We start from the raw sequence: 15,823 nt of genomic DNA on the forward strand, positions 1-15,823 counted from the left end.
TGTGCTCATGGATTGGAAGAATAAATATTGTCAAAATGTCAATACTACCCAAAGCTATCTACACATTCAATGCGATCCCAATCAAAATTGCACCAGCATTCTTCTGGAAGCTAGAACAAGCAATCCTAAAATTCATATGGAACCACAAAAGGCCCCGAATAGCCAAAGTAATTTTGAAGAAGACCAAAGCAGGAGGCATCACAATCGCAGACTTTAGCCTCTACTACAAAGCTATAATCATCAAGACAGCATGGTATTGGCACAAAAACAGACACATAGACCAATGGAATAGAATAGAAACCCCAGAACTAGACCCACAAATGTATGGCCAACTCATCTTTGACAAAGCAGGAAAGAACATCCAATGGAAAAAAAGACAGTCTCTTTAACAAATGGTGCTGGGAGAACTGGACAGCAACATGCAGAAGGATGAAACTAGACCACTTTCTCACACCATTCACAAAAATAAACTGAAAATGGATAAAGGACCTGAATGTGAGACATCAAAACCCTAGAGGAGAAAGCAGGAAAAGACCTCTCTGACCTCAGTCGTAGCAATTTCTTACTTGACACATCCCCAAAGGCAAGGGAATTAAAAGCAAAAATGAACTACTAGGACCTTATGAAGACAAAAAGCTTCTGCACAGCATAGGAAACAACCAACAAAACTAAAAGGCAACCAACAGAATGGGAAAATATATTTGCAAATGACACATCGGACAAAGGGCTAGTATCCAAAATCTATAAAGAGGTCACCAAACTCCACACCCGAAAAACAAATAACCCAGTGAAGAAATGGGCAGAAAACATGAATAGACACTTCTCTAAAGAAGACATCCGGATGGCCAACAGGCACATGAAAAGATGCTCAACGTCGCTCCTCATCAGGGAAATACAAATCAAAACCACACTCAGATATCACCTCACGCCAGTCAGAGTGGCCAAAATGAACAAGTCAGGAGACTACAGATGCTGGAGAGGATGTGGGGAAACGGGAACCCTCTTGCACTGCTAGTGGGAATGCAAATTGGTGCAGCCGCTCTGGAAAACAGTGTGGAGGTTCCTCAAAAAATTAAAAATAGACCTACCCTATGACCCAGCAATAGCACTGCTAGGAATTTACCCAAGGGATACAGGAGTACTGATGCATAGGGGCACTTGTACCCCAATGTTGATAGCAGCACTCTCAACAATAGCCAAATTATGGAAAGAGCCTAAATGTCCATCAACTGATGAATGGAGAAAGAAATTGTGGTTTATATACACACAATGTATGTGAGGTGGGAGGGAGGGGAGGGTGGGTGATGGGTATTGAGGAGGGCACCTTTTGGGATGAGCACTGGGTGTTGTATGGAAACCAATTTGACAATAAATTTCATATATTGAAAAAAATAAAGTCATCTACAATTACCGTATTATTATCAGTAAGATTGCTTATGTTTGTGATTAATTTATAAATTTGGATTCATCTAAGTTGGGGGCATAAACATTTACGATTGCTATCTCTTCTTGATGAATAGGCCCCTTAATTATGACAATAATGCCCTTCTTCATCATTTGCTACCATCTTTACTTTAAAATCTAGTTTGTCTGATTTAAGTATGGCTATTCCAGATTTCTTTTGACTTCCAGTAGCATGATATATGGTTCTCCATCCCCTCACTTCCAATTTTCAGGTGTCCTCAGGTCTAAAATGAGTGTCTTGTAGACAGCATATAGATGGAACTTGGTTTTTTACCCATTTTGATACCCTATGCCTTTTGATTGGGGCATTTAGCCCATTTACATTCAGAGTTATGACTGAAAGATATGGATTTAGTGTCATTGTGTTATCTGTAGGTTTCATGATTGTGGCAATGTTTCTGGTCCTTTGTAGTCTTTGCAGCATTCCACTCAGAGTGCATGCAGGGTTGGTTTAGTGGTCATGAATTCCTTCAGTTTTTGTTTGTCTGGAAAAGCCTTGATCTCTCCTTTCATTCTGAATGACAGCCTTGATGGATAAAGGATTCCTGGCTGCATATTTTTCCTATTCAGCACATTGAATATTTCCAGCTACTCCCTTCTGGCCTGCCAAGTTTCAGTGGACAGGTCTGCTACTACCCTTATGTGTCTGCCCTTGTAGGTTAAGGCCCCTTTGTCCCTAGCTGCTTTCAGAATTCTCTCTTTATCTTTGTATTTTGCCAATTTCACTATGATATGCCTTGGGGCTGACCTGTTTCTGTTAATTCTGAAGGGAGTTCTCTGTGCCTCCTGGACTTGGATGTCTGCTTCCTTCCCCAGATTAGGGAAGCTCTCAACTATAATTTGGTCAAATAAATGTTCTGCCCCTTTCTCTTTCTTCTTCTTCTGGAACTCCTATGATACAGATATTATTATATCTCATTGAATCACTTAGGTCTCTAATTCTCCCCTCGTGGTCTAATATTTTCCTCTCTCTTTTTCAGCTTCATCATTTTCCATGTTATCTTCTATTTCACTTATTCTTCCCTCTGCTCCTTCATCCTTGCTGTCTCTGCATCTAGTTTATTTTGCATCTCATTTACTGCATTTCTTAATTCATCATGACTATCTCTTGTGTCCTTGATCTCTGCAGCAATAGATTCTCTGCTGTCTTCTATAGTTTTTTCAAGCCCAGCTCTTAGTCTTATGATTATTATTCCAAATTCTTATTTAGAGATATTGTTTATATCTGTTTTGAGCAATTTTTCTGGCTGTCATTTCTTCCTAGAATTTTTGAGAATTCTTCTGTCTAGTCATTTTGTCTAGTTTTCTGTCTTTTACGTGTTTTAATAGTTTGTTATGTGTCCTGCCCCCGTGAGTACTACTATGTTAAAAAGGGGTCATATACTATCCAGGGCCTGACCCTTCAGGAGGTGTTTTTGGAGTGTGTCGCATGCTCTCTGTTGTTGTGACTCTGGTTGCTTTATACCCCTACTCGCAGTGGTGGTTTGGACCTTCCACCAGGCGTGCTTTGATTTGTTCATTGAAGTAACCCTGGAAAAAATTAAAAAGGGGAGGAGGTGGAAGAAGCCTTATCCCATAGAAAGAGGGAAATGACAGGGGCAGGGAAAGAGGAAAAAAAAGTGAGCAGGCAGAGAATCAGAGAAACTATACGGCTTAATCTAGAGAGAGAGAGAAAAATAAAGAAGGAGGAGATACAGAAGAGGTGTAAAATGCATAGATTAAAAATGCCTGCTTAAACAAATTAACAACCAGAATAGATAAGGGAAGGAAGAAGAAGAAGGAGAAAAGACAAGAAAAGAAAATATGTATTACCAAAAATCAAATCAGAAAATGAAAAACTGCTGGACCGTTGTCCGATGGTGCCCTGGAACCAGTGGTTGTGCTGGTCTGGAGGAGGGACCCTCTGGTTGGGTGTCAATTCTCCCTCCAGCAGATATGCAGTTGCCAGGCATGGTGAGGCAGGGTTTGGTATAAGCAGTCCAACCTCCACTGGGGGCCTGCTGTCCTGTTCCCTGAAGCCCCACCATTTTGGTGATTGGAGGAAAATGGCATCATTGCAGTTTCTCCTCCCTAGACCAAACCACCCTGTTCAGGCAGCCCTCACAGCACAGCACAGGCACGATCTGGTCAGTTTGTCCCGCTCCACAGTCTCCTGCACCTCCCAGGCACTCAGCTGGGATTCAAACCCCAACGTCTTAAAGGATCCCACTCCACACACCCGGGTTCTGGGGTGGCACCACTCTGCCAAGCTGACAAAGGGCCTCTCAAGACAGAATCTTAAGCAGGATCCATGCCCAGCACAGAGCCTGATGTGGGGCTCCATCTCACAACGCTGCGGTCATGACCTGAGCTAAAATCAAGAGTCGGACACTCAACTGACTGAACCAACCAGGCACCACTCTACCCGAGTTCTAATCTTAATTCTACCACATATTAGCTATGTGACTTCTTAACCTCTGTGCCGTGGTTTTCCCATCCATAAAATAAAAATAATAGAGTTAAGCGTCGAATTCAACTCAGGTCACGATCTCTCAGTTTGTGAGTTCGAGTCCCCCATTGGGCTCTGTGCTGACAGCTCAGAACCTGGAGCCTGTTTCGGATTCTGTGTCTCCCTCTCTCTCTGTCTATCCCCTGCTCGCACTTTGTCTCTTGCTCTCTCAAAAATAAACAAACATTAAAAAAAAAATTTTAATACAAAACAAACAAACAAACAAAAAGACAGGGCCCAGCTTTGCACAGTGGCAGTATCATAGCCAATGAGGTTTATCCGAGGTGCGATTATTGCTAATTGAAAACTTTTCCCAAAAAAGACAGGGCCCCGGAAAATCTTTCCATCTGAAAATTATTAATAAAAACACTTTAGTCACCTTTTTAGGAATTCAAGAAGAAAGCCTGTTCTCTGCCAGAGGTATGAATAGAAGGAATAAAATCTCCAATGATAACCTAAATCCCAAGGCTATCATGTGTGAGTGTCAGGTTCCAAATCAATTTATATAATACATAAATCTCAAAGAATTAATATAAAACTGTCACCAGCTAATATCTTTATGGAAAAAAATTAAATTGGATCCCAATTTCACTCTAAACATAAAAATCAATTTCAGGTGAATTAAAGACTTAACTATGAAAAAGAAAAACTTAAAAACTTTTAGGAGAAAATATTGGGAAATATCTTAACATCCTCAAAATAGTGACAGGCTTCTATTTTCCTTTTAAAGGCTAAGTTATCTGCTAAATGTGAGAAGGGCTAAGGTTGGAGTAGGAATGGAAGTTTGAGAGAATGGAGATTGTTAATTAGTTATTTCAGAGAGTAAAAGAATAAACTAACTGGGAGAGGGTGGGAATCACATAATTTCTAGGTAGTGCTGAGGGCCACCAGACACTGATGGTCAAGATTTCAAAGTGTTCAATCTGCTGAGCTATATAATTTTCTCTAGAAATGATGTCAGCCACGAGGAGAAGCCAGGGGTGGGAGTTTTGTCAGGTGCAACCAAAGGGAAATTTAGGGTACTGAAGACTTTAGGGTATTTGAGGTACACAGACCAGAGATTTTCAAGTGGATAAGGAAGAAAAGTGAAAACAGGGAGACTGGTGGGTAAGGATGAAATTGAGGGATAAATGGATAGAAGGTCCCAATGAGGTATACAGAACCAATAAGCTGGTGAAGAAATGAGCAGCCAGATGAAGAAAAAAGGAAAGCAGTGAATATAAACGTGCAATATTTAACAACAAGAAAGGAAATTTAACTATAGATACGAGTAAGATAATATACTATACAACTCTGTGCTAATAAAACTTTTTAACTCGGGGTGCCTGGGTGGATCAGTTGGTTAAGCATCCTACTTCAGCTTGGGTCATGACCTCGCTGTTTGTGAGTTTGAGCCCCACGTCGGGCTCTGTGCTGACAAGCTCAGAGCCTAGGGTCTGCTTAGATTCTGTGTTTCTGTCTCTTTCTGCCCCTCCCCGGCTCGTGCTCTATCTCTCTCTGTCTCTCAAAAATAATAAAAATGTTTAAAAACAAAAACAAAAACTTTTTATCTCCATGAAACTAAAATTCCCAGGATAAAGGAAGTGACTAACAATGCAAATAATCTCTTCATCCAATTAATCTATTATGTTCCACCTTGTATAGAAAGCAAATTAAATTGATTTCTAGTGTAAGGTAAAATAACTGTTACTTAAAATGCACTATTACCCAACAGCTAAGCACAAAATAACAAAATGCTACTTTTAGCTTCAATTTTTAAACTAGCTTCACTCCATTTAAAATATACATATAGGACCTTGTATTTCTTTACAGTGAGCTTCTGAGTGGCCAAGACTGTCTTTCTCATCTTAACAGCTCATCAGCTTAACAGAAAGCATATATAACAATGGCTCAGTAAATATTACTGAATAAATTGGAAGATGGAAAAAAATATATAAACAAATGAAAGAGGAAATTCTGCATATGAGTACTCAGCGCTAGTCACTAGATGGCATCACTTCCCCAAATTGGGAAGACGTTTTATATCTTCCAAAAAGGAATTTTATATACATGGTTCTAGCTCTTTATAGTAAGTGTGAGGATAAACAGGAAGCTTGTAAAAACTTTCAATTCATTTGCACGTGGCAGTGCTCGAGATTTAGAAATCATTAACAGAGAAGATTGAAACCAAACATCAGCAGTAAGCCAGGCATCTGTTTGGCTGATGACCTACAGGATGACTACCTCTTCTAGTCTGCTACACTCTTCTAAAGTTTGTCACACCAGTTGGTCCACTAAAAGCACAATATATGTTGGGGTGGGTGGCTCAGTCGGGTAAGTGTGTCCAACTCTTGAGTTCCGCTCAGGTCACGATCTCATGGTTTGTGAGATCGAGCTGTGCACTGGGCTCTGTAACTGACAGTGTGGAGTCTTCTTGGGATTCTCTCTCTCTCCCTTTCTCTCTCTCTGCCCTGCCCCTGCTCTTTCTCTGTCTCTCAAAATAAATAAATAAACTTGAAAAAGTAAATAAAAGCACAAAATGTGATGTTCTTACATAATTTTTCAGAGAAGCGTTCCGTATTGGTCATCATTGTATCAATGAAATCTTTAAAATTCACTTTTTTCGTTTCTAAGGAGAAAAGAATACTTTCTTCAATATCTTCAAATGTTAATTATGACAACTATTGACTTATGTAAAATAAATTATAGGGAGATAACATGATTATAGCCATCAGCTAATACCACTAAAAATATATGGTTCTAAGAGGAAAAAGCAATTCAACACACAAGGAGAAAGTAAAACTGAAAAATGCCAGGAAAGTTAATCAAAATCCTTCTAGTTAGAAGCGTACAACATTTTTAATTTTAACTTACATTATCTTGTCTTGGCCTGACAACAACTCAAAGATATGTCAGTAAAGAATTAGTGTATTATTTTATACATTTTTAAAAATACTTAGACATGATATCATGATTTTTTCCCCCAGGTCACAAAAGGAAATACGAGATCAGAGATTAGAAGTGAGCTTTCTTGACCTCTGGTTTCTCCCACCTCAGGCTACCATTCACATTGTTATCTTTATTCCAGTATACTTTTGAAACTATTAAACATTTTAATAGTCATTCTATACTTAGAAAATGTCTTTCCTTGATTATATATAATATCCCAATATTAGAATGGATAAAGATTTCTAAGAATTTTCTAAGGCCGCATATAAAGGTTTTATATAAATAGGATGAGCTTTTGATAACACTACTCCTTTGTTTATCCCACTAAAAAAATCAAATTCCAATTCTAATCTATAAAAGATCAGGCACAGCCTATTGCCTATTTCCAAGATAAAGAATCTTTGAGAAGTTTACTTTAAGGAGCACCAAATTACTTTGTATTCTTAACCAAATATTTAAAGACTTGAAAAAAATGAGACTTTGAAAAATTCTAGGCGAATGTTAGAGTTAATGAAGATTTACATTCACTAACAGGAACATATAACTTTCTAAAGCAATAGATTCCCTATTTTTGATAATGTCTATTTGATACACAAATGTTTTAGCTGAACCACTGAACCCACCTCCCATTTGAAGAACATTATTGTTTTAAGGACAAAATTACTATTTTTATTATTTTTTAATATAGTTTATTGTCAAATTGGTTTCCATACAACACCCAGTGCTCATCCCAATAAATGCCCTCCTCAATGCCCATCAGCCACTTTCCCCTCTCCCCCACCCCCATCAACCCTCAGTTTGTTCTCTGTATTTAAGAGTCCTTATGGTTTGCCTCACTCCCTCTCTGTAACATTTTTCCCCCTTCCTCTCCCTCACAGTTGAAGAACATTATTAACACCACCGCATCTGCTTCTGTGCTTCCCCCATTCTATTCTACTGCTTCTCTACAGAGAGAACATTGCTGAATTTTTTAAAATTAACCAAGGTCTTGCTTTTTTACATATACTTTTACACAGGATAAACAAAATATTCCTTAATTTTGTTTTACAGCTCTATAAAAATAATCACACTATAGCAACCTAGACTTGCTTTTTTCATTCAATATATTTCCAAGAACCATCCATATAGTATATTGCTATAGTTCATTTTCACTAATGTACACATTATCAGTATTTCATCATGCATCAGTGGTAAATACCACAATTTATTTATACATTCTATCACCGATCATGTTGTTTCTTTTTGTTCATTCTTTCCTTCCTTCCTTCCTTCCTTCCTTCCTTCCTTCCTTCCTTCCTTCTTCTATTAAGATCAGAGCTGCTATGAGCAAACATGTCTCCTTGCACATCAGTGCAGAGATTTTCTGGGATGTATCACTAAAAAATGGATTTTCTAAGCCATGAAGTATGAAAACCTTACAGAATACTACATAATGTTTTTCAAAGTTCTTTTACCACTTTTGCCTTATTTACCAACAATTAAATTAACAGACCTTAATTTTTGCCAATTTGGTCACTGCATTTCCCTGATTACTATGATGTATAAAAAGACTTCATATGATTATTAGCAACTTATGTTTCTTCATCTGGCAATGGCTGTTCTTGTAATTTGGCCATTTTTCTCTTGGGTTGTTAATTTATAGGGGTTTCCTATTTATTCTCCACAATGATCTTTCGCTGTTATGAGTGTTACAAATAATCTTTACTCTGGAATGCCTGGGTGGCCCAGTCGGTTAAGCATCCAACTTTGGCTCAGGTCATGATCTCACAATTCATGTGTTCAAGCCCCACTTAGGGCTCTGTGCTGACAGCTGGGAGCCTGGAGCCTGCTTCAGATTCTGTCTCCCTCTCTCTCTGCTCCTCCCCCACTCATACTCTGCACCTCTCTCTCTCTCTCAAAAATAAATAAACATTAAAAAAATTTTTTTAAATAATAATCTTTGCTACATTTGTGGCTTGTATTTTCATTCTGTTTGTATTACCTTTTAATAAAGAGAAGTTCTTATTTTTAATGTAGTCAGATGTATAAATCTTTTCTTTTCTGGTTAGTGATTTTGTATCTTAAAAATAATTCCTTGTAACTCTAAGTCAGAAAATTTTTCTTCTTTCTCTAAAGAGAATTTTAGTGTTCGTATCTGGAAATCATTACTGAATATGATATATAGGTAGGGATCCAATTCTATTTTTTACATTTGAATAATTAATTATTCCAGCACCATTTATTAACTGGTGCTTCCCCTCCCCCCCAGTAATCTGCCACCTCATTATATATGTTTCCTTATATGTGTGTAGATATATTTGGAAGTTACTTATCCTGTCCCATCAGTCAATTTCTCTATCCCTGTGCCATTTTCACACTGTTTTACTTACTGTAACTTTATAATGAGTCTTAATATCCAGGGTAGCAAGATCCCTCCAACACCACTCATACACCCTATCCACGTTTTTCTTCCTCAAGAGTGTTTTAGCTACTCTTGATCTTTGTTTATGCATACAAATATTAGAATCAATTCATCAAAAAAGTCAGGGTTTTATTAGAATTGCTTTAGATAAGTAAATTAATTATGAGAATTGGCAGACTTGGGGGTCTCTGAGTCCATTAATATGGGATATATTCCAATTTATTTAGGTATTCTATAATGTCTTTTAACAAAGTCTTATTTTCTCACGTAAGGCACATAACTTACATTTGTTCTATTCTTTTTTTGCTTTTCATTATGGAAAAATTTTAATACACACAAAATAAGAAATATATTGTAATAAAAGTTCACATACTCTTCCTGTACTCTTCACATACTCTTCATGGCCATTCTTATTTCATCGATAGCCCCACACACTTGTCTATCTCACAACCACCCTTTCTCTTTAGAAAAGATTCTGCTAAGTTATAAGGGTATAGATACTCAAAACTAGTACCTTCCTTATGAATTATAGGCTTTGGCATAATAAAGAGTCGTTTGTCCCATTTAATGACTTCTGTCCTGACCTCTTCCTTGTCAGAAAGCAAAACCACAAACTCTACTTTCTTTTTGTTTGTACTTTTGCCTATAGGAAAAAAAATGTCTGGAAAGACTGTTAATACTGGATATTTCTGGATCATGGGATTTTGTGTGTTTTGTTGTGCTTTTGAGTATTTTTCTGTATTGACTTCATTTTAATGGACTTTTTTCTAATCAAAAAAATAAAGTCATTATTCTGAGGGAAAAAAATAGCAAAGTGACCATCTTTTCACATGTGTCAACCCAGTTTTCACTTACTGTCAGCTTCAGTCAACTCTGTGATCTTCTCAAATTCTGGCTTAGAAAGGTAAACTCCAAAATGCTGAAGGCAAGTATTCATATCCTCATAATCAATATTTTCATCTTTAATTTTATCAATGGCTTTAATGACATCAGTCAACACTGAAAATAAAGCAGTATGCTAATGAGTATTAAATATAAGTCAAAAAGAAAACACCAATAGTAAGATGAATTTTAGTTCTAACACTAAATAAACAAGCATAGAAAATAACTTCAGAAATGTTACATATGAAAAGAATTACCAGAATCTTTAATACTGAAAACCAACAAAGTACAAAATGAGAGCCAAAAATATATTCTACTTTGCTATAATCTCTGTATCGAAGGAAGTGCCAATTTAATTGCAATTTAAGTGCACAGGAACAAAAATATTATACAATTTCCCCATTTAATTTTCTAACAATTTAAAATTTCTTAGTAGTCTATTTCTCGGTAGCAGATACAGAAATAAGTAGAAAACTTTCAATCCTGAATAATGAATTGGGGTAAGGTTTTGTAGCAATACATGGCTCAGTCCCTGGTTAATCTTAGTTTATCTTCTGTATACATAAATATTATCACTTGGAAATAACTATCCCACATGTCTTTTTATGATACTTTGGAATATATGCTTCACAAATTTGGGAAGTATTCCCTCCATTAAATTTAAACAAATTTGTACTGCAATGAAAGCTTTAATGTTTATTTTTGAGAGAGAGAGAAAGGCACAGCATGAGTCGGGGAGGGGCAGAGAGAGAGGGAGACACAGAATCTGAAGCAGGCTCCAGGCTGTCAACACAGAGCCAGACATGGGGCTCAAACTCAGGAACGGCGAGATCATGACCTGAGCCAAAGTGGACCCTCAATCAACTGAGCCACCCAGGTGCCCATGCAATAAAATTTTCTTAAAATAACTTACAAACACATAGAATTATTAAGGGGGTCGACAGGTATGCATGTGGGTGTGTTTTTGTGTAAATTTTGGAACAAACTAAACTCAAATAGATTTTCTCTAATAGAAGATTAGGATAGGTAAAGCGAGGAAGCTGGGCAGTGGAGGGCATTAAAGCCATTATCAGGAGTTAATCGACTTTAGGCAGTCACTGGACGTCATTATGGATTACTAAACAAAGAAATCATCAAAATGATGTCTGAATTAGATGATTCTTAAAATGATTCTTAAAAAGGTAATTTTTATGTATAAATATGTAGAACAAGATATATGATACTATCTTGTGAAAGGAATTTTTAGATGAAAAAAATTCTCACTTAAAAGTAAATAGCTGATGGGGCACCTGGGTGGCTCAGTTGGTTGGGCACCTGACGTCAGCTCACGTCATGATCTCATGACTCATGGGTTTAAGCTCTGTGTTGAGCACTGTGCTGACAGCTCAGAGCCTGAAACCTTCAGATTCTGTCTCCATCTCTCTCTGCCCCCTTCCACTCTCGTTCTCTCTCTCTCTCAAATATAAATAAACATTAAAACAATTTTTTTAAAAAAGTAAACAGCTTGTGAGTGATGTCAGTAAGATGGTTGAGTAGGACGCCCTGGACCCTTCTTCTCCCCACAAACACACTGATTCAGCAGAAATTAAAAAATAAATTCCTTTTGTGAGAAATTAGAAACTAACTGACAGGCTCTTGAATCCCAAGAGAATGCAAAACCAGACATACTGAAGCTGGTACAGAGATTTGGGACACCCTCCCACAAGTGCTGCCTCCAATGCAGCACCATATGATCCAAAAAAGACTCTAGCTCCCAGCTTCACCCAAGGGGAAGAAGAGTTTGGTCCACATATCCAGAAATTCAGCTTTTCCAAAATGCCTCCCCAGAAGATTGGCTTCTGTTTTGCCAGCCTTGGAGCTCTGATGGGTCTAGCACAGTCTAGTATTTTGGGTAGAATAAAGCGATGGCTTGGGCTGGTAGAAGGCAGTGATCCTCCCCTCTGTCCAGCACAGGATTAGATTAAAATTCCGAGCTCTTAGTTTCCTCCTGGAAAGGTAAAGAGTTTATCCAGCACGTCAACTTTTTCAGGGCGTCCCAAAGAACCATCAGCTATCTTGTCAGTCCTAGAGCCTGCGGAAGGAAAAAAGTGGTACAGGCCTAGGGCCTATCAGGCTGGGCTGATGGGTGGGGGTCTTCTCCTGTATAGGGACAGTATGTGAGGACTGGGAGAGCTGCCTGCTTTTTCTCTTGCACAAACACCAACACAGAAAGTCCAAATGTTGATTTAATGACTAAAAAATATGATGACTGAAATTAAAAGTTCAGTGGATGGACTCAACAGCTGAAAGGAGGAGAGAAAGGTAAGAATCAATGAATTGAAAGCAACTGAAATCATCCAATGAACAACACTGAGAAAATAAACTGAAGAAAAAAATGAACAGTTCCAGAGACCTGTAGGAATATAAAAATGATCTAACATTTGTGTCCATCAGAGTCCCAGAAGAAAAGAGACTTAAAAAGGCACTCAAAGAAATAATGCCTGCACACTTCCCAGATTTTTATCAAGAGACATTAACCTACAGATTCAAGACAAAAGTGGACTTCAAACAGGATAAATCCAAAGAAATCCATGTCAAGATCCATCATAATTAAACTTCTGAAAACTAAAGACAAGGGAACATTTTGAAAGCAGCCTAAGAAAAACACTATAGGGAAAGAAAACCAATTTGAATGACAGAATTTCCAGCAGAAACCATGGAAGCCAGAAATAAGTGACACAATATTTTTCAAGTGCTGAAAGTAAAGAACTATCAACGTAAAATCCCATATTCAGAAAAACTATTCTTCAGGAATGAAGAGGAAATCAAGATGTTCTCAGATGAGAGGAAACTAAAAGAATTTGTTGTCAGTAGACCTAAGAATGGATAAAGGAAGTTCTTAAACAGGAAATAAAGGATAAAACAAAAAAACTCTGGAATATCAAGAAGGAAAAAAGAAAATGGTAAGTCAAAATATGGGTAAATATAGTAGACTTTCCTTCTCTTGAATTTTTTAATCAAGTTTGATGGTTGAAGTAAAAATAATACCACCTGATGTGGTTTTAAATATATGTAAGGAAATATTTAAGGTAATTATATCATAAAGGAGGGAGGGATGTATATGGAGATAAGGCTTCTGTATTTCATTTGAACTGGCAAAATGATGACACCAATAGAGTGTGATGTTATGTATATATACCTGAAGCAACAACTTTAAAAGGTATACAAAGAGATATACTCTGAAACACTATAGATAAATCAAAATGGAATTCTAAATATGGGCAAAAGATTTGAATATATATTTCACCAAAGATATATGAACAGCTAGTAAGCATGTGCAAATAAACTTGACATCATCAGTCATTAGGGAAATGCAAAATTAAAACCATAATGAAATTCCACTACACAATTATTATAATGATTATAAACAAAAATATAATACCTAAATGTGGAGGGTAGGAAGAAACCAGAATCCTTACACATTGCTGGTGAGAATGAAAATGGTGTAGCCACTTTGGAAAACAGTTTGGTAATTTCTTTAAAAGTAAAACATAAATTTACCATATACACTAGCAATTATTCTCCTAGGAATCTACCCAAAAGAAATGGAAACATGTCCACAGAAAGACTGCAATGCAAATATTAATTTCAACATTATGCATACCAGTCCCAAACTGCAAATAAGCAAATGTCATAAATTGGTGAACCATCAACAAAATGGAATATACCTATAAAATGTAATATGGACTTATTTAACCATACAAAGGAACAAACTACTGATACATACAACAACATGAATTAGCCTCAAAAAAAGTGAAGTCAGGCACAAAAGACCACATGTTTTATGATTTCATTTATATTAAATGTTTTTTTAAAAAAAAGGCAACTTTATGGAAACAGAAATCAGATCAGTGGTTGCCTGGGAAGGGAGGTAGAGATTAACGGTAAATGGGCACAAGAGAATTTTAGGAGTGAAGGAAATGTTACAAACCTGGATTGTGTCCACTTCTGATTATATATCCCAAAGAATTGAAAGCAGGGGCTCAAAGAGGTATTTGCATACTCACATTCACAGCAGCACTAGTGACAATTGCCAACAGGTAGAAGTAACACAGGTGTCTATTAATGGATGAATGGACAAACAGAATGTGGCATATACATGCAATGTGATACTAGCACGAAAAGGAAAGAAAAATCTGGCACGTGCTACAACATGGGTGAATCCTGAGGGCATTATGATAAGTGAAATAAGCCATTCATTCATAAAGACAAATACTATACGATTCCACTCAAGTATCTGGAGTAGGCAAATTCACAGAAACAGAAAGTAGAATGATGGTTGTCAGAAGCTGGAGAGGCACGGATGGGTAGTTGTTGTTCACTGGGTATAGAGTTTCAGTTTCGCGAGATGAAAAAGTTCTAGAGATTCGTTGTACAACCGTGTGAATATACGTAACCCTAATGTTATTGAAGTGTACAGTTACAAATGGTTAAGATGGCAAATTTTATGTTACGTGTTAGATACCACCATTAAAAATAAATTTTAGGGGCACCTGGCTGGCTCAGTCCAAAGAGCATGAGACAATTGATCTTGGGGTTGTCAGTCTGAGCCCCATGTGGAGTGCAGAGATTATTTAAATAAATAAAACGTTAAAATAAGATAAATTTTAAAAACAGTATAATGGGGGAAATGGGAGGGAGGAGTCGGCTACAACCAAGACACTACTTCACAAAACAGCAATGAAACGGTGACTGAGTTCGTGAATGAATGATTACAAGGTAAACCACTCAAGAAATTTGCTAATAGTGTCTTTAAAAACACCACTTAAGCAATTCATCATAAGTGACAAATTATAACGTAGCTTTTTTTTTAAAGTTTATTTATTTTGAGAGAGAGAGAGAGAGAGAGAGAGCACACAGGGTAGGGGCGGAGAGAGAAAGAGAGAATCCCAAGCAGGCCCTGTGTTGTCCACAAGAAGTCCAACACAGGGCTTGAACTCACAAACTGTGAGATCATGACCAGAACCGAAACCAATTGTCGGACGCTTAACGGACTGAGCCACCTAGGCGCCACAATAATGTAGTTTTTAACATGAGACTTCATGTAAGTATAAGAGAAAAATCTCTTCCTTTGGATTAATTTTTCTCTATCTGAGAAATCCTTTGGGAAGACACAAAAAGCTTATCTTTCATTTTTAGCATATGAATAAACAAAAGGAAATAAAAACAGCAAGGCTTAGTATCTTTCATTTCTCATTTTAATCTTGCTGAAAAATATTTAATTATTTGCATAAAAACCCAAAATCATTGCAAGCAAAAATTTTTAACAAACTGATTGTGGTGTTGATTGTATGACTCTATACATTTCATGAAAATTAGTGCATGAGTGAGTTTTATGTATGTAAAATATAGCTTAATACAGTTTTTTTTTAGAAATGTTCTAAAACAAGGGAAACAAAACCAGTATTTCATTCAAACAAGTTCCTTATAAAAAAATTAAAAATCAAATCACCCATCAGTTGCTAAAAATGGGGCTAATCACCTGTTGGAATCCCTCATTACCTTACTATACATTTATGTAGTACTTTACAGTTTTTAAAATCCATCTAACAATTCTGTGAGGGAAGCAAGTTAGCTATCACTACCCTAATACATCAAGTTTTCATGGCTTGCCTGAGAAT

General features: G+C 37.0%; 1 protein-coding gene and 1 pseudogene across 9 annotated transcripts in view; one reads left to right on the forward strand and one right to left on the reverse strand.

Annotated features, from left to right (window-relative positions):
* The window catches only part of EFCAB13 (EF-hand calcium binding domain 13), a 185,507-nt gene that overhangs the window by 104,975 nt on the left and 64,709 nt on the right, over positions 1-15,823 (reverse strand). For all 9 annotated transcript variants that reach the window (XM_058702937.1, XM_058702939.1, XM_058702938.1 and 6 more), the window contains 2 exons: positions 10,137-10,280; positions 6,486-6,560 (listed from right to left, as the gene is read on the reverse strand). In XM_058702937.1, the coding sequence (XP_058558920.1) occupies positions 6,486-6,560; positions 10,137-10,280 (219 nt within the window). The remainder of the gene's footprint in view (positions 1-6,485; positions 6,561-10,136; positions 10,281-15,823) is intronic.
* LOC131498684 (U4 spliceosomal RNA) lies at positions 4,192-4,318 on the forward strand (annotated as a pseudogene).

This window comes from Neofelis nebulosa, chromosome 16 (genome assembly GCF_028018385.1).
Source record: "Neofelis nebulosa isolate mNeoNeb1 chromosome 16, mNeoNeb1.pri, whole genome shotgun sequence".
NCBI classification, from domain to species: Eukaryota; Metazoa; Chordata; class Mammalia; order Carnivora; family Felidae; genus Neofelis; species Neofelis nebulosa.